Source organism: Bombina bombina, chromosome 3, assembly GCF_027579735.1.
Source record: "Bombina bombina isolate aBomBom1 chromosome 3, aBomBom1.pri, whole genome shotgun sequence".
Lineage (NCBI taxonomy): Eukaryota > Metazoa > Chordata > Amphibia > Anura > Bombinatoridae > Bombina > Bombina bombina.
In genome coordinates this window covers 501,390,221-501,418,045 of record NC_069501.1, presented here as the reverse complement: position 1 = coordinate 501,418,045, position 27,825 = coordinate 501,390,221, and the positions used below count along the sequence as shown (strand labels likewise).

Genomic DNA, 27,825 nt, shown 5'->3' with positions numbered 1-27,825 from the left:
CTAACACCCTAACATGAACCCCGAGTCTAAACACCCCTAATCTTACACTTATTAACCCCTAATCTGCTGCCCCCAACATAACCGACACCTACATTATAATTATTAACCCCTAATCTGCCGCTCCGGATATCGCCGCCACCTACATTATACTTATGAACCCCTAATCTGCTGCCCCCAACATCACCGACACCTACATTATATTTATTAACCCCTACTCTGCCGCCCCCAACGTCGCCGCCACTATAATAAACATATTAACCCCTAAACCGCCACACTCCCGCTTTGCAAACATTAGTTAAATATTATTAACCCCTAATCTGCCGCCCCTAACATCGCCGTCACCTACCTACATTTATTAACCCCTAAATCTGCTGCCCCCAACGTCGCCACCACTATATTAAAGTTATTAACCCCTAAACCTAAGTCTAACCCTAAACTTAACACCCCCTAATTTAAATATAATTAAAAGAAATCGAAATAAAATTACTATCATTAACTAAATTATTCCTATTTAAAACTAAATATTTACCTGTAAAATAAACCCTAAGCTAGCTACAATATAACTTATAGTTACATTGTAGCTAGCTTAGGGTTTATTTTTATTTTACAGGCAAGTTTGTATTTATTTTAACTAGGTAGAATAGTTAGTAAATAGTTATTAACTATTTACTAGCTACCTAGCTAAAATAAATACAAAAGTACCTGTAAAATAAAGCCTAACCTAAGTTACAATTACACCTAACACTACACTATAATTAAATAAATTAACTAAATACAATTAAATAAAATTAGCTAAAGTACAAAAACAAACAAACACTAAATTACAGAAAATAATAAACAAATTACAAGATTGTTAAGATAATTACACCTAATCTAATCCCCCTAGCAAAATAAAAAGCCCCCCTAAAATAAAAAAACCCTACCCTACACTAAATTACAAATAGCCCTTAAAAGGGCCTTTTGCAGGGCATTGCCCCAACGTAATCAGCTCTTTTACCTGTAAAAAAAATTACAAATCCCCCCCCAACATTAAAACCCAACACTCACACAACCAACCCTACTATAAAAGCCACCCAATACCCCCTTAAAAAAACCTAACACTAACCCCTTGAAGATCACCTTACCGGGAGAGGTCGGAATTAAGGTGATGCAGTCAGCCAATAGGATTGAGCTGGCATTCTATTGGCTGTTCCAATCAGCCAATAGAATGCCAGCTCAATCCTATTGGCTGATTGCATCTCTACCTTAATTCCGATTGGCTGATAGAATTCTATCAGCCAATCGGAATTGAAGGGACGCCATCTTGGATGATGTCATTTAAAGGAACCTTCATTCAGTGTTAGCCGTTGGATGAAGAGGATACTCCGCGTCGGATGTCTTGAAGATGGACCCGCTCCGCGCCGGATGGATGAAGATAGAAGATGCCTTCTGGAAGACCACTTCGCCCGGCTTGGATGAAGACTTCACCGGTAAGGTGATCTTCAAGGGGTTAGTGTTAGGTTTTTTTAAGGGAGTATTGGGTGGGTTTTAGAGTAGGGTTGGTTGTGTGGGTGGTGGGTTTTAATGTTGGGGGGGGGATTTGTAATTTTTTTTACAGGAAAAAGAGCTGATTACTTTGGGGCAATGCCCCGCAAAAGGCCCTTTTAAGGGATATTTGTAATTTAGTGTAGGGTAGGGCTTTTTTATTTTGGGGTGGCTTTTTTATTTTGTTAGGGGGATTAGATTAGGTGTAATTAGTTTAACAATCTTGTAATTTGTTTATTATTTTCTGTAATTTAGTGGGGGGGGGTTTGTACTTTAGATAATTTTATTTAATTGTATTTATTTTAGGGAATTCATTTAATTATAGTGTAGTGTTAGGTGTAATTGTAACTTAGGTTAGGTTTTATTTTACAGGTACTTTTGTATTTATTTTAGCCAGGTAGCTAGTAAATAGTTTATAACTATTTATTAACTATTCTACCTAGTTAAAATAAATACAAACTTGCCTGTAAAATAAAAATAAACCCTAATATAGATACAATGTAACTATTAGTTATATTGTACCTATCTTAGGGTTTATTTTATAGGTAAGTATTTAGTTTTAAATAGGAATAATTTAGTTAATGATAGGAATATTTATTTAGATTTCTTTTAATTATATTTAAGTTAGGGGGTGTTAGGTTTAGGATTAGACTTAGGTTTAGGGGTTAATAACTTTAATATAGTGGCGGCGACATTGGGGGCGGAAGATTAGGGGTTAATAAATGTAGGTAGGTGGCGGCGATGTTAGGGCTGGCAGATTAGGGATTAATAATATTTAACTAGTGTTTGCGAGGCGGGTGTGTGGCGGTTTAGGGGTTAATATATTTTTTATAGTGGCGGCGATGTCCGGTTCGGCAGATTAGGGGTTACAAAATTTTTTTTTGTGTTTGCGATGCGGGAGGGCCTCGGTTTAGGGGTTAATAGGTAGTTTATGGGTGTTAGTGTACTTTTTAGCACTTTAGTTAAGAGTTTTATGCTACGGCTTTGTAGTGTAAAACTCTTAACTACTGACTTTAAAATGCGGTACCAGTCTTGACAGGAGAGGGTCTACCGCTCACTTTTTGGCAGACTCGTAATACCGGCGCTATGCAAGTCCCATTGAAAAAAGAGGATACCAATTTACGTAAGTGGATTTGCAGTATTTCCAAGTCTGGCCAAAAAAAGTGAGCGGTACACCTGTACCTGCAAGACTAGTAATACCAGCGGGCGTTAAAAAGCAGCGTTAGGACTGGCCAACTCTGCTTTTTAAGCCTAACACACAACTCGTAATCTAGCCGATAGGTTTTAGGAGTAGCAAGAATTGTAGCTCCTGAGCAGAACATAGCTGGTGATTGGCAGGCGGCATGATTACCACTTGTGATTAGCTCAACAGGTGTGTTCTGCTGGGGAGCTGTGATGCTTGCAGCCCCTGGTACTACATTTACCTATGTGTTTATCCCTAGTTAGTAATGCAGATATTACATGCATCACCTAATCAGAGCATGTCATTTTAGCACTAGAATGTTCCTTTAAGTATTCCCCAAATAAAAAAGGAAATGCTTAAAGGGACACTAAACCCCCAAAAAATATTTAATGATTCAGATAGAGAATACAATTTTAAACAACATTCCAATTTACTTCTATTATCTAATTTGCTTCATTCTTTAGATATCCTTTGCTGAAGAAATATCAATGCACATGGGTGAGCCAATCACACGGGGCATCTATGTGCAGCCACCAATCAGCAATGAATAAGCCTATCTAGATATGCTTTTCAGCTAAGGATATCAAGAGAATGAATCAACATAGATATTAGAAGTAAATTACAAAATTGTTTAAAATTTCATTCTCTTTCTAAATCATGAAAGAAAAAATGTGGGTTTAATGTCCCTTTAAATAGAATTTATATATCATGAGCCATTTAACATAAGTCATAAGCTGACTAAAAAAAAATTATACTAGGAGAGCTATTAACAATTTCAATATTAAGAAATATAAATATTAAATTTTTTTTTACATACCTGAAAATCCCTAATGTATGTTAGGAAAAAACTTAGGAATGAAAATGCCAAAACCCATTCGGATATTGTGCAGATGATATGAGGTATGTAGCCCTAATGGAAAAAAAGCTTGAATGAAAACGCCATCATTGAAGAATTAAAACTGATATGTATATTATATATATATATATATATATATATATATATAAAGATACAGAAGTAACTCAGGCACCTCCAGTAGAATGAGATAAAAAGAAAGCTTTATTTAAATCCAAGTGGTAAAAACAGACTAAAGCTTAGTCTATACTGACACAGCCTTAACTTTTAACATACAGTGAATAAGGACTGCTGGGTTCCTGCTGCAGACATGTTTCGTGCTAGGATAGCACTTGTTCACTGCTTACAGGATACCCAGACTCCTCTATGTTTAAATAGGGAATTTCTTAAAGGGACATATGCAATAATTCAATCATCCTTATTGTTCATTACATCCTTATTGATTTTTACAATTCTATGTGAACTTGGATACCAAATTTTGATACACTATCTCCAGTTACTACTATTAAATTTTAACTTTTAAATTGTCAAATTTTGTTAAGATTTAGTAAACACAGTATTATCAAAGAGAATTATTTTTGTGTATTTAGCAATTTTGTTTAATATAAACTGTTATTCAACATATTGATTCCAAAAAATATTGCTAATTCTCTCAGTAATGGTACCATAAATGATTTAAAGTCCTATTTATATAATTATTCACCTCTATAATGTGCACTTGTCTATATAAAATATATGTAACTTATAGACATACCTACTTTATTTAGAGACACCTAAATTAGTAAATTGGGGATTCATTAAGAGGAATTTTGAAAATTAAGATTAAAATTAAAGATAATTTAGGAAGATTTAGGAAGAATTAAAGGGGTATATATTTAGTTAGACACATAGATCAATGTCTCTTCTAAAATTCAACCCATTGGGGATAGAGGTACTGGCTGTAAAAATCCAGAAGACCTCTCTTAGGTCCAGTTTCTCCTCCCTACTACCCCCTCTCCTCCATTGTGGAACATGGTCTATTGCTTGAACTGATAATAATTTTATATCTGAATTATGGTTATCTCTAAAATGCCGTGCAATTGGGGTGTCAGATTCGGGATCTTCAATAGATCTTAGATGTGCCAGAAATCTATCCTTTAAGGATCTTTTGGTTTTTCCAATATATTGTTTTTGGCACCCCCTACAGGTCAACATGTAAACTACATGAGTTGTATTACAATTGAGATAAAAATTTATCTTATGTGTTTTATTTGTGGTAGTTGAAATAAATGTGTCACCCTCCGTTACATAGTCACAGGTCTTACATATTTTCTTTCTGCATTTAAAAAAACCTTTTCGTTGTTGTAACCAACATGTATTGCCTGATTTCCTTGTACAATCAGATGGTGACACATAATTTCCAATCGTTTTCCCCTTTCTTGAGACACAATCACATCCCTCTCTGACAATGTCTTTTAGTCCTGGATCCGTTTGTAGTATTGAAATATTGCGTCTAATAATTTTACATATTTCAGGATATTCCATACTATATGTTGTAATAAATTTTGGCTTACATTTTTTATTATCAGTGTTGCTAAGTTTGGCTTTATACACTAATAACATATCTCTGGACATCAGATCAACCTCATTACGGGCTTTTTTTAATATACTACTATCATAGCCCCTGGCCATTAGCCTTTCGGTTATGATGTCTGCCTGTTTGTTATAGTCTTCAGGACTAGAGCAATAACGCTTGGCTCGAATGTACTGCCCTTTTGGTATACCATGTATTGTATGTCGTGGATGACAAGAGTTGAATTCTAAGGTAGTGTTACCTGATGTTTGTTTCCTGAATAATCTAGTTTCTAAAGAGCCTGACCTCACAAAGATGTCTATATCTAAAAAACTTATTTGTGTTGTGTTTTGTTCCCCTACAAATTTTATATCACATTGATTCATATTTAGATAATCACAGAAATTCTCAACTCCTTTTTCATCGCTGTCAATGATAAAAATCAGGTCATCTATATACCTGGCATATAGTATGACATTTTGTTTGAGGGGGTTACCATCTCCAAAGACGTGGAACCACTCCCACCATCCCATAAAGAGATTGGCGTAACAGGGGGCAAACTTTGCCCCCATAGCGGTTCCACGCCTCTGGAGATAGAAGCTCCCCTCAAACATAAAAAAATTGTGTGTCAGCAAATATTCAATTGAGTATATGATAAATTGTTTAGTGTTGTCATCATAATTGCTTTGGCTTGTTAACATATACTCTATAGCTTTAAGCCCTTGTTCATGAGTTATAGAGGTATATAGAGAGGTTACATCTGCCACTAGGAACCTATAACTCTCTTTCCATTTTATATGTCTCAATTTCAACAATAGGTCTGTGGTATCCCTAATGTAGCTAGGTAATTTGTTAACTAGGGGTTGCAGATAGGTGTCCATGAGATCTGACAGGGGCTCATTAAGTGAATTAATACCCGCGATAATGGGGCGCCCAGGGGGATTGCTCATGTTTTTATGAATTTTGGGGAAGTAATGGTATATTGGAATAGTGGTATTCTCAGGTAATAATGCTTCCACCATTGTTGCTGTTATTACATTATTATTTCTTGCCCTATTAACAATTTTACTCAAGATTTCCTTGTACTTGATAGTTGGATTTTCCTTTAGCCTACTATATACCTCAACATCTTGTATATAGATATACCCCTTTAATTCTTCCTAAATCTTCCTAAATTATCTTTAATTTTAATCTTAATTTTCAAAATTCCTCTTAATGAATCCCCAATTTACTAATTTAGGTGTCTCTAAATAAAGTAGGTATGTCTATAAGTTACATATATTTTATATAGACAAGTGCACATTATAGAGGTGAATAATTATATAAATAGGGCTTTAAATCATTTATGGTACCATTACTGAGAGAATTAGCAATATTTTTTGGAATCAATATGTTGAATAACAGTTTATATTAAACAAAATTGCTAAATACACAAAAATAATTCTCTTTGATAATACTGTGTTTACTAAATCTTAACAAAATTTGACAATTTAAAAGTTAAAATTTAATAGTAGTAACTGGAGATAGTGTATCAAAATTTGGTATCCAAGTTCACATAGAATTGTAAAAATCAATAAGGATGTAATGAACAATAAGGATGATTGAATTATTGCATATGTCCCTTTAAGAAATTCCCTATTTAAACATAGAGGAGTCTGGGTATCCTGTAAGCAGTGAACAAGTGCTATCCTAGCACGAAACATGTCTGCAGCAGGAACCCAGCAGTCCTTATTCACTGTATGTTAACAGTTAAGGCTGTGTCAGTATAGACTAAGCTTTAGTCTGTTTTTACCACTTGGATTTAAATAAAGCTTTCGTTTTATCTCATTCTACTGGAGGTGCCTGAGTTACTTCTGTATCTTTTTACATACCTGTACTGTGGGACAAGCAGTAACTACTCGGCAGCATATCCAGCAGACTTGGTGACGTCATTCCTCCCCCCCCATTGGAGCTCTGAGAAGTGCCGTGAGAGAGCGTGCAGCGTGTAAGGAGGAGGTGATAGAGCGCGACGCTGCAATTGTTGTGGTATATATATATATATATATATATATTTTTTTTTTTTTTTTTTTTTATTATATTGTCTTTCAGGTAATGGGGGTGATTCAAACCTTTTTTTCTTATATTGGAAAAAGGAGACAAGACTTTTTTTTTCATTAACTAAGGGATCACAACCGTTCCAATAGGGTTAAAGGTACAGTGTCACCTGTAGTTTTATACTTAAAGGGCCACTGTAAGTAAATATTTTCTATGCCTGTTACTAACTAACTACCCCAAATACGCTTTTTATCAATAGCATTTCATTAACATATCTCTACCGTATATCAGAAATCTTGTCTGCAAATTTAATTGTTTTCCAAACCCACTCCGTGGGTATCCTTTGCTCTGTACCAATCCGTTTACAATACCTAGGTTTCAAAATGGCGCTTTAAACACAAAGTTATTGGTTTAAGTATTTTGAACACACAGTGCTGAAAATTGTGGGCAGGATAACGTGACATAATCGGCGAATAAAAGATATAACTTTTAGAACGTTATGAAACTTCGTTTTGGAGAAAATATAGGTCAGTAGGTTTTAATTAATGTTTATTAACTTTAATATGTTAGTTGTTTAGCTTAAAAATTATAACAGAAAGTAATCCTTTAAAGTGAAGGTAAATTTTGATGCTAAAGTGCCCGGTTTTTAAAAATTCGATTAAAAACAGGGGCACTTTAATTCATCAAAATTTACATTTCACTCGTGCTGTGAAAAAAAAACTTACCTTTTAATCTTGACAGCAGCTCCAGCTTCCTCCACCCGTCGCAAAGCCTCTTCCTGGGTCTAAAATGATGAATCCGGCTTCCTCCAATCACGGCATTGAATCAGACACTGATTCCCCTGGGGGGGAAGCCGTGATTGGAGGTTGACCTATCCGTCATTTCTGACATCAGAAATGGCTTGCGACGACCGGAGGAAGCTGGAGCTGCTGTGAAGATTAAAAGGTAAGTTTTTTTTCACAACATGAGTGAAATGTAAATTTTGATTAATTAAAGTTCCCCTGTTTTTAATCACATTTTTAAAAACCGGGCACTTTAGCATCAAAATTTACATTCACTTTAAAGGGACAGTCTAGTCAAAATTAAACTCATCATTCAGATAGGGCATGCAATTTTAATCAACTTTCCAATTTACTTTTATCATCAAATTTGCTTTGTTCTCTTGGTATTCTTTGTTGAAAATTAAACCTAGGTAGGCTCATATGCTAATTTCAATGCTATTGTACACTAAATTATTATTTCTCTCTTCTACCTCCCAAGAGGAGTGTAATTTATTCTGCTGGCTATGTTTGCAGAGCTTTTCTATAGCCAATACTTAAGTATACAAACTTTTAGTATAGGTAGGGATACCACAGAAAAAAAATCAGCTAATTCAAATGCTGATATAATAGTAAGGAGCTATTTGTAAACAATTTAATACACTTCACCAAATAAAGTGGATCATTGTGAACTAATGAAAAGGAAGAAAATTGTAAGGATTTAATGATGTATTTAAAGCAAAGATTAACCTTAGAACAGTAAGTATGTAGATATTTTTGTAAAATTATATTAGTCATTAAAATAAGAAATGCTAAGAAAAAAAGTGTAGCGTTTTAGTTATTGTAAACCACTTAAAGTGTCAGTAAACCTAAAATATAATGTTATATAATTCTGCACATAGTGCAGAATTATATAACATTATATTAGTGCTATCGTTATTAAACCTTATATTCCATTTTATTTTTTTTAAAATATGCCTGTTTTTCAGACCCGCTCTCTGTGATCTGCTGAGCGGGTCTGTTTTTATTACACAGCGCATCGGGCCAGCTGTATAGTCACAGCCCGGCCCGACCGCACCATAACACTAACACTCTGTCTGACAGCAGGAGCGAGCTGCACTTAGTGTTATGGTGCGGTCGGGCCGGGCTGTGACTATACAGCTGGCCCGATGCGCTGTGTAATAAAAACAGACCCACTCAGCAGAGTACAGAGAGCGGGTCTGAAAAACTGGCATATTTTAAAAAAATTAAAAGGGAATATAAGGTTTAATAACGATAGCACTATTATAATGTTATATAATTCTGCACTATGTGCAGAATTATATAACATTATATTTTAGGTTTACTGTCCCTTTAAGTTTCAATAAAGTGATGGGTGTAGCTACATTGAAACCTTGGTTTCCCTTATGTGTGTCATATAGATAACATGCTCACGCCCGAGGATTTATTTAAGAGTCAGCACTAATTGCCTGAAATGCAGGTTTGTGAAAAGATCTGAGATAAGGGGGCTGTCTTCAGAGGCTTAGATACAAGGTAATCACAGATGTAAAACACATATTAATATATCAATGTTGGCTGTGCAAAACTGGCGAATGGGTAATAAAGGGATTATCTATCTTTTTAGACAATAATATTGTCAGTGTTTACTGTCCCTTTAACAGTGCTATATCCCACACAGCCATCATTTGCATACTTTATCTGTGTGTACTCAGCAGAATACATTAGACAAGGGAAACCTAGCTTTCAACAAGACAGTTCCCATTACTTTATTGAAACTCAGGGAAATTGTAATTTTCTGATTTAAATTACGTGAAAAGGGGATAAAATAAATATTACAACTATACTGCAAAGCTGTTTTACTACATAAAATTAAACAACTTATATTGCAATTTCAGAGAGTTTAATGTCCCTTTAAATAGCTTGCCTCACCTTATTTTCTGGCATCCAGTGTAATTCTTGGGCTATGTCCCTGTCATGATCAACATTGTGTAAGATTCCATAGGATATAATCACTTAAAACAAAACGATAAGGAAAAATAATTGAATGTAACATATAGTACAAGCAATACACAAACAAGAGGCGTAACTACAGGGGTCTAAGAGATCTCAATTGAGAATGGGCCCACATCTCTAGGGGCCCATCTGGTAAACATTAGTGGCATAATTACAAGTGTCACTATGGGGGGGGATCTGCCCCATATTTGTACAGGAAGGTTGCTCAAGTTTATTTTCTCCAGTGGACATTCCAGTATTTTTTGCAGGTGGTACAGTAAAATCTGTACAAAAATACTGGACACTTATTTAAAGTTTTCTAAGTGGTAGCTACATTGTAAAATGACTCTTATGCTTCTATATATTACTAATATGGCCCTGAAACGAGCAACATTGCACATGTATTGTTATATTTGATTTAGCAGTCAACAATGGATGGGAAAAAATGTATTCAACAGAACACTGCTTTGTGTGTATTACATGTAGCCACTGGGATAAAATCAATGCTCTGGGAACCATGGGGATGTTAAAACTCTATTAGTGCTACTGGCAGCCAAATGGGCTCAACTCAATGATGTGTGTTACTGGCAGCCAAAGAGGTAAAATGATTGTTTTAAATGTTACTTGCAGCCAAGGGGATAACATCACTGGTCATCTGTAAAAAAAATATGTATTGCAGAGTTAAGGGTGGGGCCTAACGTAGAACTTTGAGGTCGGACCATTGTGTGACCCCACCATCAGTGCCCATCTTCTACAGGTCCTCCAGTATTTTTGTTGGGGACAGTTGGCAACCCTACAGACAAACCAATGAGGAGGGACGACTCACAACAACAGAGAAGCAGCTCCTCTTTCTCCTGTGTGGCTGCTGGCTCAGCTTCTGCTACTTTTAAACAGCCAGAAAGGGTACCATTGAAATGAAGGGGCCCTCCACACCCTTTGCCCTGTAGCCTAGTGAGATCTAGTTATGCCTTTAATACAAACAGATATTGATTAGCTTCTGAGCATAAGTGTGTGCATCCAGTTATGTGCCTACTCATTGTAAAGAACAGTGTTTCTCAATTCCAGTCCTAAGGGCACACTATTAGACCAGATTTTCAGACAATCTGAACTAGAGACCAGGTGAAAGAATCAACTGATTAGTAACCATGGTTACTAACCTGCTGTCACCCAAGGTTAGTGTGATTGTAGCCCCCCTTGCAATCTTCCTAAAACTATACCTAGCACTATTACTTTTTTACCTTTGTGCTATAATATAGTTATTCTATATAAGCTCCATTATATTTTGGGGTGTTCAAACATTTTAACTTTTAAATTCAGGTCTCACTGAAATATTTATTCACTCATGGGGACAGTGAACACATTTACAAAATTATATTATGAAAACAAAAATATGTATTAGGAGCTGGAATCTTACATGAGTTCTGTCTCAAAGTGATACAATAAAGTGGACAGAAGTGCCAACCTCATTATTATATAATTATAATAAGAATAAGAACAAACATGAATTAATTCCCCGGGCCCTGCAGCTCTTATGCCAGCCACATACCTAGATAAAATAAGACTCCTGGTACTGCAGCCCCTATGCCAGCCAAATACCCACATCCGACCTCAGATTCTTGGCCCTCAAATGCCACTAGCAGACACTTATCTTACTATTTCCAGGGTCATCTACCTGCTATCTGTTGCTTTGATTTCTCCTGGTTGTGGTGTATTTTCTTTCAGGGCATGTAGACTGGAATAGTGTTGAGCCTAGCTGCCACAATACCTGACTGCCAGGGAGAAATGTGACAAGTGTAGCACTAAAAGTTACTCCTCCAAGTGGCATTACAAATCACACTAAGTGCCATGCATGACACACATAATATAGGTTTCTGACCCTTGCTATATACTTCTATTTAAAGGGACTGTCTACACTAAAATTATTATTGTTTAAAAAGATAGATAATGCCTTTACTACCCATTCCCCAGCTTTGCAAAACCAACATTGATATATTAATATACTTTATAACATTTAAACCTATAAATTTCTGCCTTTTTCTAAGCCACTACAGACAGCCTCTTATCACATGCTTTTTATTTGCTTTTCACAACAGGAGACTGCTAGGTCATGTGGGCCATATAGATAACATTGTGTTCCCACCCAGGGAGTTATTTAAGATTTAGCACAACACAGTACTAAATGCAAGTGAATAGATAATAAATAAAAAGTCATGTGATCAGAGGGCTGCCAGAAGATGCTTAGATACAAGCTAATCACAGAGGTAAAAAGTGTATTAATATTACAGTGTTGGTTATGCAAAACTGGGGAATGGGTAATCAAGGGATTATCTATCTTTTAAACAATAAAAATTATATTGTAGGCTGTCCCTTTAAACAAAACTTCATATTAACAATGTGGAATTGTTTGTACGTTTGTGAGTAGAACATACCTAACACACTAACCCTAATATATGTATACCTAAGGGCATCATAGAAAGGTTAGGAATTAACCAATGTAGAAAGGAAGCTCTTCTCTAACTTCAGCTGTAAGCTAATGACCAACAAATTGTATAGTAAAGTAGTTGGGCTTCAAATGCTTCACTGTAAATTATGATGACCATGCCCTGCACATAAGCAGTTGCATATAATGATAATTCATAGAAAAACATCAATTTCTAGCTCATATATCAAATAAAATACAATGGCAGGACTACATATTGCTCCCAGGCCTTAGTCTGCACCACCAAGAATATGAGGTACAGTGTTGCCATATAATACTGTATATAAGTAACTATACAGGTAGCCCTCGATTTACGCAGGTTCAATTTGCGCTGTTTCAGAATAACAACCTTTTTTTCAGTCATGTGACTGCTATTGAAAAGCTTTGGAAAGCAAAGTGCACTAATTAAAATAGCCAGTAGGTGGAGCTGTCCGATTGTTTTGCAGCAAAGTTATGCAACTTAACACCCTGAAATTGATCTGTGTACACAGAGCAGACATTAGCTATCGAGCAACCACTTCCTTATTATCTTCCTGTCCAGCTGCTTGAGGTGAGGGTGCCTAACTGCTTAATCACTGCAGATTGAAATGCATAGAATAGGTGCAGACCTAATATTATCTAACATGCTAACAATGCAGAGAACTGTTTGCAGAAAAGTGCAAGTAAAAAACATTTTTGTTCATTAAACTTAGTTTGATGATGATGCAGTCTGTTGTGTGATTATTAAAATAGGTGCTGTTAGCAAATGTTTTTGTTCATTAAATTTAGTTTGATTATGATACAATCTATATTATTAGGTTTATAATGCTGTTTATCATTTAAAGTCTTCATTTCAAAGCTTTAAAAATAATGTATTAGGTGTTACTTATGAAAAGTTTGAGAGGGGCCTGGAACCTAACCCCCTCACTTCCCATTGACTTACATTATAAACTGGGTTTCAATGTACAACGGTTTCGATTTACAACCATTCCTCCTGGAACCTAACCCCAGCGTAAACTGAGGGCTACCTGTATATTAATAGCCTTCTTTAATAAGTTTTTCTTTAAAAAAGGATACTGCTTACAATACTCAAGCCACTCCAGATCAACACAACAAGTCGAAACCAAAATACTCCCTTGCCTTCTAATTCCTGTTGCATTTTATTTGTGATGATGATTTGAAACAGAATATATATGGTGCCAAACCCAAAAGTCAGTGCAGCTCCAACTTTGTGCAGATCTGGGAAGAGAGTTTTCTGAAACGATAATAGAAAAAAAAAGTTATTTCTCTAACTTCTTCTTGTATAAATAGTAATCAATAAATTCATCAATGATTTGATTCACTTCATTTTGGAAGTTTTGACATTCCTGTTAACACATAACTTATTCCTGTTTGATGGAGGATTCTACCTGCAGACCTGTGGCGCGGCAATGGGGGCGAAGTTTGCCCACTCGTATGCCAATCTCTATTTGGGCTAGTTTGAATCGTTATATATCTTTGGTGAAAACAACCATTTTCATGACAATGTCAAACTATATGCAAGGTATATTGACAATTTAATAATAGTATGGAATGGCACTGGTCTGCAGGTGGAATCCTTCATGGAACATCTTAATAAAAATGATTTTAATCTAAAGTTTACATATAAAAGTGATATAGCATATCTGGATATCCAACTAACTGGAGGTAATACTTTAAATACCCAATTGTATAGGAAGAGTATGACAGGATACACAATATTGAGGGCAGATTCCTGCCATCCAAAAACATGTTACCAAAGCGATTCCCAAAGGTCAACTAATGAGAATTAGGAGACTATGCAATACAATATCAAAATATGATGAACATTCCCTAGACCTAATTAATCGTTTAGAATGCAGAGATGACAACAAACACAATCTAATGACACTAAAAGCACAGGTGAGAGATTTGGATAGGACCAAACTTTTAAAACGCAGCAGAAATACGGTGAATAAAGCAGGGAAAGAATTTTCAACAAGTATTTTTTGTTACTCCTTTTAGTAATCAATTCCATCAAGATGTACACATAGTTAAAGAAAACTTGTATATTCTGAGGTTGGACCTGAAGATTAATTCTATTCTGGAAAAGGGATGCAAAATTGTATCTTGGAGAGCTCCAACCATAGGGTCCCAGGTTGTTAACTATGTATACAAACAACGAATGGGCAGAGAAATATGGCTCTCTAAAAAAGGCTTTTGGTAGATATATGGCTTATATAGGCTTATGGTAGATATCCATGCATGACGTGTGAACATGTAATTGTAGGCAAAGATTTCAAATCTACAGCAGAAGGCAATAGGTTTAATATGAACTTTAGACTAGATTGCTGTTCTAAATACGTGGTGTATCTAATTACATGTGCAATATGTAATAAGCAATATACAGGTTGTACTAGTCGCAACCTTAAAGATCGAATAAGGGAACACTTATCCTCTTTTGAAAAAGAGCCACCAAAAACTTCAGTAGAAAAACATTTCTGTAAACATCCAGAAGGGAAGAAAGCACTCAGATTTCAGGCAATAGATTTCGTCCATTTCCAGTTGAGAGGTGGAGATAGATTTAAAAGATTACTTGATAAAGAGGTCCAGTGGATTTTTAAACATCACGAGGGAACCGTTTGGAATACATTTGAGATGGGGTATAGATTTATATCAGGGCTTATTCATTTAATCAATCATTACTATAAGCTTCATATATGTATATATATATAAATATATATATTGTTTTGGGCACTATATTGTTACAATTGTACCCATTTACATTATGACTAGACCCATTTCTATATATGTGATTTGCTTTATGCAGGTATGTGTGTGTTTTTTGACTGTCCCCATAAAAAACACATTACCAAATATACTTGAGTCTTGCAATTGCACATCTATTCCGCTTTGTCTTTTATAAGTATTTCTATTTGGGATTACCTTTGATGATCTTAGTTATTTCATACTTACCATTTGAGTACTTTTTGATGTAATATCTTTTTGATATAACGTATTTTGATTCAATGTTTCTGTGTTCATTAGTAATGTGTGTTTATTGTTAAATGTATTGAGTGTTTACCTACGTAATACAGCGTAGTGGAGGCTGGTCTCCTATTAGTTAGATGATTGGTCAGCGTTCTCAGTGGAGCGTTCCTGCAGGGTTTAAAGAGCAGCGCTGGACCAGTATCCACTACACTGTCTTTAAGAAAGCGCCATCAAGGCGTGAAACGCGTCAGTTAACATAGGCTGTGTTCCTTGTTACCTACACTCCTCCATTTGTGTCCACTGAAATTGCAAGTTTTAAAGTGTGGAAATAAAATTTTGAATTGTTATTCTTTGACTAGTGCTATGCTGGTATTGTTGCACTGATCTTTTAGTCACCCATATGCTTGGATAATTTTTCTTTTCTTTTTTCTTTTTTTTTAAGATATTAATCAAGGCAGATCAGGTTTATTATTAACAGTGTATCTAGAAGCAATAGATTAACCTTCTGAGAGATATCTAAAGTTTGAAAGGAGAAACATCTTCATTAAAACCCCAATCACAATGCTATGATAAAAAGTAAAGCCTTTAGCAATGGCAGTGATATTCAGTACATAACAAAACTATTTTAAAGCTTACCTGATATCCTGATATTGTTTTATATTTTTATATATATAAATATATTTCTCTGTATTTCTCTCTTTCAAATCATAATACCAGCGCAACCCGACAAGCACAAAAAGCAGACTTCTAGCACAATTAATGCTATGGCGGGAGCATTAATTAGCAATCTGACCCTTTACGTTTAAACATTTTTTTGTATAGGCTTAGATAAAGTTGTTGTTTTTTTTTTGCATCTTACAGGTTTCCCACATGAGATAAGCTTATTGCCTGTTTAAAGGGACAGTCTACACCAGAATTGTTATTGTTTTAAAAGATAGATAATCCCTTGTTTACCCATTCCCTAGTTTTGCATAACCAACACAGTTATATTTATATATTTTTTACCTCTGTGATTATCTTGTATCTAAGCCTCTGCAGGCTGCCCCTTTATTTGTTCTTTTGACAGACTTGCAGTTTAGCCAATCAGTGATGGCTCCCAGGTAACTTCACGTGCACGAGCACAGTGTTATCTATATGAAAAACATGAACTAACACCCTCTAGTGGTGAAAAACCTGTTAAAATGCATTCTTAAGAGGCGGCCTTCAAGGTCTAAGAAATTAGCATATGAACCTCCTAAGTTAAGCATTCAACTAAGAATACCAAGAGAACAAAGAAAAATTGGTGATAATAATAAATCGGAAAATTGATTAAAATTACATGCCCTATCTGAATCATGAAAGTTTTTTTTGGACTAGACTGTCCCTTTAATGCCATCCTAATCAGTCACTATTTTGGCAAACAACTATTACAGTGGAGTGACAAGAGAAGAAAAAGGAGGCGCCTCATAGGTGGAGTAAGTCCAAACAGGGAGTAAAAACCTTAAGACAGACAAGGGGCAACTCATTTGGTTGGGCACTACACGTAGTGCGCGTGACACGAACTGGGGCACATCGGTCCCCCCAGCAAGACTAACCCAGGCAAAGCAGCTGACTGGTGGAAGCAGCAGACAAGCTCAGCGGTGGTGGTTTGCTGACAAGGTAGTATGAGTGCAGTCTTCAACGTCACAATAAGGTGATCGGCTCGGTCCCAGCTGGTAGATCTCCGATTCCAAAAGCACAATCCAGAAACACCTATTTGTGGGTGCTTAAAGTATGTGCATAATATGTGGATAGGAGCACAGCAACAGAAGGAGACAAAGTTCCTCAGTAAAAAGTTAAAAGGTTTATTAAAAGCAACGCGTTTCTCGGTGGTACATCCACCGTTTCATCGTGTCTGATCGGGATGATTGCAATCCGCCACCTCAGAAGTGTTATGGCTGCTGCTTCTTAAATCATGTTGAATAAGCAGCATCCCCTGCTTAATAAATGTACCCAAATGGATGAGAATTAACCTAAAGGAATAAAGATATCTAGAGAACGAAGAAAAATTGATAATAGGAGTAAACCAGAAAGTTGCTTAAAATTGCATGCTCTATCTAAATCATGAAAGTTTAATTTTGACTAGACTATCCCTTTAAGGTACCTTACACTCAACCTAAAACCTGTTCAAATGCATCTGATGAGCTGTAACAGTTTTCTGAAGGTGATTTTTTATAAATAATTTTGTGGCAGGATATTTAATTTCTTTAAAAGGTTTGTACATTTAGAAAAAGTAAACAAGTTTTCTTTTGTTTGTGGTGTTTTTCTTGTGTTTTTTTTTAATTCTTTAAATTTACCCTGATACGAAATACTTAAAGGGACATAAAACCTTAAAACAAATATTTTATGATTCAGATAGAGCATGCAATTTGAAACAAATTTCCAATTTACTTATTTTATCAAACTGTCTTTTTTTTCTTGTTATCCTTTGTTTAAAAGCAGGTATGTAAGCTAAGGAGTGTGCACATGTCTGTAGCACTTTATGGCAGCAGATTTGCAACAATGTTATACATTAGCAAAAGCACTAGATGGCAGCACTATTTCCTGTCATGTAGTGCTTCAGATGCCTACCTCGTTATCTATTCAACAAAGCATAACATGAGAACAAAGTAAATTTGATAATAGAAGTAAATTGGAAACCTTTTTTAAATTGTATTCTCTATCTGAATCATGAAATAAAAATGTTGGGTTTAATTCCCTTTAAATTATGATGCATAGATGAAGCATTAAGGAACATAAAAACTTAAAATCATAATATAGAAACCATTAGGCTTTTCCTAAAGATTCCTGTGCAGATACAGTTTAAAGGGACAGTCAACACCAGAATTTTTGTTGTTTTAAAAGATAGATAATCCCTTAATTACCAATTCCCCAGTTTTGCATAACCAACACAGTTATAATTATACATGTTTTACCTCTGTAATTACCTTGTATCTAAGCCTCTGCAGACTGCCCCCTCATTTCAGTTCTTTTGACAGACTTGCATTTTAGCCAATCAGAGCTGTCTCCATGGTAAATTCACGTGCAAGAGCTCAATATTATCTATATGAAACACGTGAACTAATGCCCTCTAGTGGTGAAAAACTATCAAAATGCATTTAGATTAGAGGCGGCCTTCAATTAGTATTAGCTTTCAACTAAGAATACCAAGAGAACAAAGCAAAATTGGTGATAAAAGTAAACTGAAAAGTTGTTTAAAATTACATGCCCTATTTGAAACATGAAAGTTTTTTTTGGATTTGACTGTCCCTTTAAGCTTTTTCAGAGAAGAAACAGATCTCTATGCAGACAAAACAAATACTAAATATAATCACTATCGCCTAGATTACGAATGTTGCGCTAACTGTAGCGCAAATGCAATATTTTTTTTATTTTTTTAGGCTCCCTAGAGCGTCTTCAGCCTCTCTAGCCTCACCAGTCCTTATGTTATTAAATAGTACGAGTGGTGCGCACCACTCGTAATCTAGGTGAATGATTATTACTTGAACCATTACATAGTGATGCCCTATGTGTCACATGCAGGGATGGATTTATATTTCAGGTGCCAGGCACAGAAAACTGAAGCGTCCCTCCCTCGGGTATATAGCAAATAGGTTGTGTCACTGGAAATCATTGTAATCACAATTAGTTGAAGGGACACTGAACCCAAATGTTTTCTTTCATGATTCAGATAGAGCATGCAATTTTAAGCAACTTTCTACTTTACTCCTATTATGAATTTTTCTTCATTCTCTTGCTATCTTTATTTGAAAGCAAGAATGTAAGTTTAGAAGCCGGCCCTATGCACTTGTTTATAAGATATTTAAAATAATTCCAAACACTATACTTCATGCACCTGCAAAATTATGCTGCATGAATGGGTTTAAACGTCAGGGAGTATCCCCTGAGAGTCAGTAGATTTCCGTAAATCTAAAGGGTAACCCCAGGTTCTCTGGTTTGCAGGTCATGCCCCTGGTTTGCAAGTCATACCCCTATATAGAATATCTGTAAAAGTAATATATGAATTGATTCTACTATTAATACTAGAAGCCGACTTTGTGTTCCTAGCAACTCTCAGGCAAATGTGATCTGACTCTATAGGTAACACTAACTCTTACTCTTTAATGGCTCACAATAGAAACCATTCACCAAATGAGACTTTCCAATTCAGCATAAAATATAAAAAGATAGGAAATATTACAACCCACTTAAACGTTTCACACAATTATCACAATGCAATAATGATTACAAGAAAAAAGTATATTTCAACAGTTTGTAAAACCCACATAGAAGTCATGTTATTATATACTTGCTCCAGCGTCAGGGAGCAGCTATAGCAATGCGGGAGACTCCCGGAACTTCCGGGAGAGTTGGGATGTCTGGACTTTGCTATATTTATCAAATTCTTTGAGTGCTGTAGGTAGTGATGTGGTGGTGTCAGTTAAGGTGCGTAAGACATCGTCTGCATACATAGCTTTGTGTTTGTTCTTTCCCACTATAACAATTTAATAATTTTACCTCTTTGGCTGCCAGTAGCACACAAACAGTAGTGATTTGACCCTCTTGAACTTCCCTTAATTCGTTCTGCTCCATATTTGTAACGCATTGATGTAATGCTTGTGAGATATTCCACTATCAGACCGAACTTGGCCAGTAATCTTCTTATCCCGGCGTCGAGCCGGAATGATAGGGAATATCCCAGAGCAGAGAAAGTTCGCAAAATGAGGTAAGCGGCACTCACCACAGGCAGGATAGTTTTCGGCCGCAACAGGCAGGGAATCAGAGAAAGGCAGTTCAAAGGTAAACCACTAGAATGGTCCAGCAGACAGGGTTTGGCAACAGTAAAGCAGTCCAGAGGTAAACCACTAGGATGGTCAGGCAGGCATGGTTTGTCAATGGTAAAGCAGTCCAGAGATAAACCACTAGGATGGTCAGGCAGGCAGGGTTTGGCAACAGAGAGGCAATCCAGAGCAATAGGGGTTAATCAAGCAGAGTAGTCAGACAGGCAGGGTTCAGCAATAGAATATCAATCCATCAGTTTAGGGGTAAACAGGCAGAGTGGTCAGACAAGCAGAGTTCAGCAGCAGTATATCATTCCAGCAGTTTAGGGGTTAACTGGCAGAGTGGTCAGACAAGCAGAGGTCAGCAACAATATAACAGTCTAGCATACAACAATAATAACACCCAGGAGAACACTAAGAAACACCTATACTAGGGCAGAGAATGTAAGTGAAGCAAGTACTTACATAGCTGCCGATTCGCGCCAAGAACTCAAGGACCCGGCTTCAGAAAATAGGAGACATGCGGCGATGACGCCATCGCCGCACGCTCAGAGGAACCGCCGGATCCCTGGCAACTGCCATCGCGTCCTAGGCAATGAGCAGAGAGGAAGGGTTGCATCCCTGGCAATAGCCAGGATGGCGTGACATATCCCCCCCTTCAAGGGTTCCCTCCAGGAACCAGAGTTGGCGTCAAAGGATAAGCAGCATGGAATCTGGAGACCAAAGATAGAGCATGCACATCACGGGCAGGAACCCAGGAATGATCCGCCACAGAGTAACCCTTCCAGTGTACCAGATACTGCAGTTGTCTGCGCCTGTATCTGGAGTCCAGGATCTTAGCAACCTCATATTCAGGGTCACCACGGACCAGGAGCGGAGGAGGAGGAGTTCAGAGCCGGGTATATCTATTCTTGTTGTAAGGCTTGAGTAGTGAGATGTGGAAGACTGGGTTTATGCACAGGGTTTTGGGCAAGGCCACTTTGTAGGCAACAGGAGACAGTCTTTTCAGGACTTTGTATGGACCGATAAACCTAGGCCCCAATTTGTGACCGGGTTGACGTATACGAATATGTCGTGTAGAGACCCAAACACGTTCACCTACCAAGATGGCACGTACAGAAGCTCTATGACGATCAGCAAACTTTTTGTATCTAGAGACAGCTGAACGTAGCTGAGAGCGAATACGTTGCCAATGAGTGGTGAGTTCAGTAACGTGTCAGTCTGCAACAGGAACCCCAGTGGACTGAGCAGAAAGAGGGAAGACACAAGGTTGATACCCTGCTGCGTGCCAATGAGTGTTTCTTGCCAGCTCAGCTAGGGGTAACAACTCAGACCAGTTGGTATGGGAGCATCAACAAAGGCTCTAAGGTAGGCCTCGAGATCCTGGTTTACTCTCTCAGTTAGTCCATTGGTCTGAGGATGGTAGCCAGAAGACAAGGAAACAGTGGTTCCAATCAACTTACAAAAGGCTCTCCAAAAGGTAGAGATGAATTGTGGACCTCTGTCAGAAACAATATTCGCAGGAATGCCATGAAGTTGTACCACATGCAAGAGAAAAAGAGACGATAATTCTTGGGCAGAAGGCAGCTTGGTTAGGGGTACAAAATGAGCCAGTCTGGAAAAGCGACCCACCACAACACAGATAACTATATGGTGGTCAGAAGAAGGAAAGTCCACAATGAAATCCATTGTTATGTGTGTCCATGGTTGTTTGGGAATGGACAATGGTTGGAGCAAGCCGGGAGGCAAGGATCATGGAGTTTTGTGCAGGCTTTCACATAATCCTGACCATACGTATTGGGAAAGACGCTTAAAAGTCCTTGTCAAACCAGGATGTACTGAGAGTTTGCTATCATGAGCCCAGGACAGCACAGGAGTGTGTAGGTTCAGAGGTACAAAAAAGATATCGGAAGCCACGGGGACTTCAGGAGGTTTACTAGACTGGGCACGTTGCAGTCTTTGAAGAAGGGTGGTGTTTAGTTGAGCAACCACACAGGAGGGAGGTATGATGTGTTCAATAGGAGCTTCAGAGGAATCACTTGAGTAAGGAAACTGACGTGAAATGGTGTCAGCCTTCTTGTTTTTGGTCCCAGGAAGATAAGAGACCACAAAGTTAAAACGGGAAAAGAATAAGGTCCACCTGGCCTGTCGAGGATTGAGTCGATGAGCAGTCTCTAGGTAAGTCAGATTCTTGTGGTCGGTGAGAATCTGAATGGGATTGGCGGTGCCTTCTAACCAATGGCACCATTTAGTCAAGGCCATCTTAATGGCTGAGTTCACGATAACCCACATCGTAATTCCTCTCTGCAGGAGTAAAGCGTTTGGAAAAAAAGGCTACAGGGTGCGACTTGGAGGTTAAAGGATCCCTTTGGGTTAGAAATGCTCCAGCCCCTATTTTGGAGGCATCAACCTCTAAAGTGAACTGTAGATCAGGATGGCAGACCACAGGAGCAGAACAGAAAGCTTTTTTTAGATGAGTGATGGCATATATGGCCTCAGGGGGCCAATGTTTGCAGTCTTTGTTCTGTTTTGTCAATTCCGTGAGTGGAGCGACTGTTTGAGAAAAGTTCTTTATAAACTTGCGGTAATAATTGGAGAACCCCAAGAATCTCTGTAATTCATTTAATGAAGAAGTGTGGCTACCAAAGAATTGTCTCTGAGACGTTGAAGTACCTGTCTCACATGCTTATGATGCTCCTCCAGAGTGGAAGAGAAAATAAGGATGTCATCCAGGTAGACAATGACAGTGTGATTTGGGAGGTCACAGAAGACATCGTTGACAAATGCCTGGAAGACTGCAGGGGCGTTACACAGCTTAAAGGGCATTATAAGGTATTCGTTATGCCCTGATCTTCTGTTGAAGGCGGTCTTCCATTCGTAGCCTGGGAAGATACGAATCAGATTGTATGCCCCATATAAGTCCAACTTGGTGAAGAAGCGAGCATTCTGGAGTGAGTCATACAGTTCGGTGATCAAAGGAATGGAATATCGATTCATGATAGTTATGTTGTTCAAGGCCCTGTAGTCGATGCAGGGTCTGAGCCCACCATCCTTCTTACTGACGAAAAAGAAGCCTGCCCCAGCAGGAGAGGAGGAAGGGCGAATTAAACCTTTAGCTAGGTTCTCTTGGATGTAATCCTCCATGGATTTGGTTTCAGCTTTGGAGAGTGGATAAGTCCTGCCTTTAGGAAGTGGGGCTCTGGGAAAGAGGTCAATTTTGCAGTCATAAGGACGGTGGGGAGGAAGCACGTTGGCTGCTCTTTTCTCAAACACATCTGCGAAGTCCGCATATACTGAGGGAAGGTTTGGAGGAGTCTGTATACTGGCTATGGGGATGCGGGGCAGAGGAGTGACTTTAGCAAGGCAGGAGGGGAAACAGGAGGTACCCCAGGAGGCCAGTTGTCCTTCAGCCCAGTCGAACTGTGTATTGTGTGTACAAAGCCAAGAAAGAGCAAGGATGACAGGTTGTGCTGGGGAATGAATGACCTCGAACTGTTCGATATGAAGGACTCCCACAGTCAGGGTCAGGGATGCTGACTCAAAATGGTGGATCAACCCTGAACCAAGGGGGGTGCCATTCAGAGTAGTTATTTTGAGACAATGTCTTTTCTGCAGAAGAGGCAAGCCATCTTGAATCATAAAACGGTGATCCAGAAAATTTCCAGATGCCCCTGAATTAATGAAGGCTTGAGTGTGGACAGTATTCTGAAGGAAGGTAAGGGTAACAGGTACCAGAATCAGAGAGGAGTGAGGGGATTTAGTAGTGATCATGCTTAGAGGTACCCCAGTGTTATCCCCTAACCATTGGCTTTTCCCGGCCGAATGTCACAATTCTTCAGTTGGTGGGTGTTAGATCCACAATAAAAGCAAAGTCTCAATCTCCTTCTTCTCTGTCTTTCAGACTCTGAGGGTTTGAAGGAGGAGAGATCCATGGGTTCCTCCACTGGGGTAACTGGAGCTTTTGTAGGGGTTGAAGATACTGCAGAAACCAGACGAATAGAAGGATGGGATGGAAGGACCCTCCGAGTTCTGTCTCTCTCGGCTTGTCTCTCCTGAAAGCGAGAGTCCAGACTGATACAAAGTGATATAAAGTCATCCAAAGAAGAAGGAATATCACGTTAAGTGAGTTCATCTTTAATGCGTTCATGCAGACCCCTCCTAAAGGCTGCCTTGAGAGCACTGCCATCCCAAGTGGTTACAAGTGCCAAGGTGCAAAACTTGATGGCGAATTGTGCCACAGTTCTATTGCCCTGGCGGAGATCCAGGAGAGAAAATTCTGCAGCAGAAGTACGGCCAGAAGTCCCAAACACAGAATAAAATGCAGAAATTAAGAGATCAGCATCATGCAGGAGTGGAGCGTTCTGTTCCAAAAGGGGAGAGACCCAGGCTAGGGCCTTGTCTTTCAGTAAGGAAATGATAAAGGTGACCCTTGATTGGTGAGACTGAAAGATGTGAGGATCGTTACGGAAGTGCAACCTGCACTGGTTAAGAAAACCCCTACAATCAATAGTACCTTCATATTTGTCAGGCATTGAGATCCGGGGAATGCTTCCAGAAGCAGCGGAAGAAGCCTCAGTACTAGGAGCGGAGACTGGTGCTACAACAACAGGAGCAGTATTCCTTGCTGCAACTAGTGCAGAGAGTTGAGCGGTTATAGACTCTGCAACTGTGTGGTATGGGTTCCCAACATCTGTCCTTGAAGATAAACTGCTCTTGCTACCTCGTTTGGCTCCATGGCCCAAGTATGGGATATTCCACTATCAGACCGAACTCAGCCAGTAGTCTTCTTATCCCGGTGTCAAGCCGGAATGATAGGGAATATCCCAGAGCAGAGAAAGTATACAAGATGAGGTAAGTGGCACTCACCACAGGCAGGATAGTCGGCGGCGGCAACAGGCAGGCAATCAGAGAAAGGCAGTTCAAAGGTAAACCACTAGAATGGTCTGGCAGGCAGGGTTTGGCAACGGTAAAGCAGTCCAGAGGTAAACCACTAGGATGGTCAGGCAGGCAGGGTTTGGCAATGGTAAAGCAGTCCAGAGGTAAACCACTAGGATAGTCAGGCAGGCAGGGTTTGGCAACAGAGAGGCAATTCAGAGCAATAGGGGTTAATCAAGCAGAGTAGTCAGACAGGCAGAGCTCAGCAATAGAATATCATTCCATCAGTTTAGGGGTAAACAGGCAGAGTGGTCAGACAAGCAGAGTTCAGCAGCAGTATATCAATCCAGCAGTTTAGGGGTTAACAGGCAGAGTGGTCAGACAAGCAGAGGTCAGCAACAATATAACAGTCTAGCATATTACAATAATAACACCCAGGAGAACACTAAGAAACACCTATACTTGGGCAGATAATGTAAGTGAAGCAAGTACTTACATAGCTGCCAATTCATGCCAAGAACTCAAGGACCCGGCTTCAGAGAGGAGGAGACGTGTGGCGATGACGTCATCGCCGCACGCTCAGAGGAACCGCTGGATCCCTGGCAACCGCCAGAGCATCCTAGGCAACGAGCAAAGAGGAAGCGTTGCGTCCCTGGCAACAGCCAGGGCAGCGTGACAATTGAGGCACTAACACTCAGGGTCTTTAAAAAAAAAATGGACATTTATGTGTCCAGTATTTTTATGAAGATTTTATTTTACAGCCTGCTAAAATACTGGACAGTCCGGTTGAATCCTGGACACCTGGTAACCCTATTGATAGGATTCTGTTCTTTACATCATGGCCATTGTCATCAAGATTATCTACAACCATAATCACATTCTTTTTATCAAGTCTTTGTAACCATACCTCCATTTCTTCATCATATAGAGAATCTGTCACGTTGGTTATGCTGACTCTTCCTCTTTCATGTGATACAAAATTCCAAAATCACATTTGTTCACCTCTTCTCTAAACTTGTGATCACTGCTATTTGAAATGTACCACAGACGAACTGTAGGAACGGGACTGAGCAAGTTGATTAGCCACATATATTATTCCCTGTCAGACCTGATAATTACCCCAGCAGTTAAAGGGGCACTCAAGTCAAAATTAAACTTGCATGATTCAGATAGAGCATGTGATTTTAATTTAATTTTAATGTGATTGGCCGCGAATCTGCAGGAGGCGGCATTGCACAAGCAGTTCACCAGAACTATAGCAATGTTTGGCGGACATGATATGCTGCAGCGTATCATGTCCACCAGACATTGATAAATCAGCCCCTAAGACAACAATTAAGTAACAAGAGAAAAGTTGAGTGCTAAGGACAAGTTACCCTTTTGTTTCATACTGTGTTTTTTTTTTAACTATTTGAAGTAATAAAGAAGTATTGTATTAACCTACTCCAAGTGCTCCTCGATATCATCTTTCTTGCTATAAAAAAACCTTATCTACCCATTGCCCTTAAAGAGACAGATCGGCGGCACCACGGTCCTCTTCATATGATCGTCCGCCGCACACTGAAGATTGAATGCGAGGTACACGTTTTATATTGGGGTACCTTGCATTCCTATTGGCTGAAAATCTCAAATCAGCCAATAGGATGAGATCTGCTTAAATCCTATTGGCTGTTCAAATCAGCCAATAGGATATAAGCAGCTCTCATCCTATTGGCGGATTAGGGGTTAATAGGATGTAAACAGCTCTCATCCTATTGGCGGATTAGGGGTTAATAGTGTTAATAGGTAGTTTGTGATGTGGGGGGATGGCGGTTTAGAGGTTAATACATTTTATTAGTAGTTGTGATGTGTGGGAAGGCGGATACAGGGGTTTTGACGTGTCAGGTTTCATTTTTTGCAGGCGGGTTAAATTTTTATGGGCGACTAAACATTTTTTTTTTAATTAGGCGCCAATAGATCATGTACTGCCGTAAGTCACTGGTAACTCCAGAAATGTGTATTTGCGCACGTCCAGAATATCCGACTTAAGGTAGTATATAATCTGCCGGCACTGTATATGTGATTCACCCGATATGCAAAGTGAATGTATGGGTGGCGTGGGTTTCAGCAGTTGCGCTGAAACCTACGCCGTATATGTAATCTCGCCCAATGTTATCTATATGGCCAACATGAACTAGCAGTCTCTTGTTGTGAAAAGCTAATAAAAAAGCATATAATAAGAGGCTGTCTGTAGTTTAGAAACAGGCTGAAATGTAAAGGTTTAAATGTTATAAAGTATATTAATATACCATGTTGGTTGTGCAAAGCTGGGAAATGGGTAGTAAAGGCATTATCTATCTATTTAAACAATAACAATTTTGGTGTGTCCCTTTAAGGTTTAGAAGAAATTACACTCCTAGTGGGGGGTAGGACAGAAAGATAATAAAATGTCCGTTTTACATTGTTCTCTGTAAGTATTGGTCTTGCTGTGTTTAGAGACATAAGATAATGCACAATAAATTGTGCAAATATTGAGAAATAAGCTAATGAGGTCTGCTCTCCCTGCAAGCTCAGATGATTTAATTAGGTTGTGGTTTCAATTAGAAGAGACATTATTTAGTCCACAAAAATATACCTAAAGGAGCAATTTCCAATACATTTTAAACTCTGCAGCTGGTATAAAAAGTAATTGTAAACACATTTAGGGATAAGCTAATTTACAATTCAATTTCCCTTTTATCACTGTATTGCAAAATATCTGCATACAAAACAAAAATGTTTAATAGCGCTTAAAAATGTCATATTGTCAGCAAACTTTTCTTTTATGATTAAGATAGAGCACATACTTTTA

The 27,825-nt window shown here is 38.2% G+C and overlaps 1 protein-coding gene across 1 annotated transcript in view; it reads right to left on the bottom strand.

The window, feature by feature from the left end:
• Window positions 1–27,825, bottom strand: part of DRAM2 (DNA damage regulated autophagy modulator 2) — a 113,288-nt gene that overhangs the window by 1,336 nt on the left and 84,127 nt on the right. The window contains exons 4-6 of the mRNA XM_053704733.1: window positions 13,432–13,609; window positions 9,834–9,916; window positions 3,525–3,617 (exon numbers count right to left, since the gene is read on the bottom strand). Coding sequence (XP_053560708.1) covers window positions 3,525–3,617; window positions 9,834–9,916; window positions 13,432–13,609 — 354 coding nt within the window. The remainder of the gene's footprint in view (window positions 1–3,524; window positions 3,618–9,833; window positions 9,917–13,431; window positions 13,610–27,825) is intronic.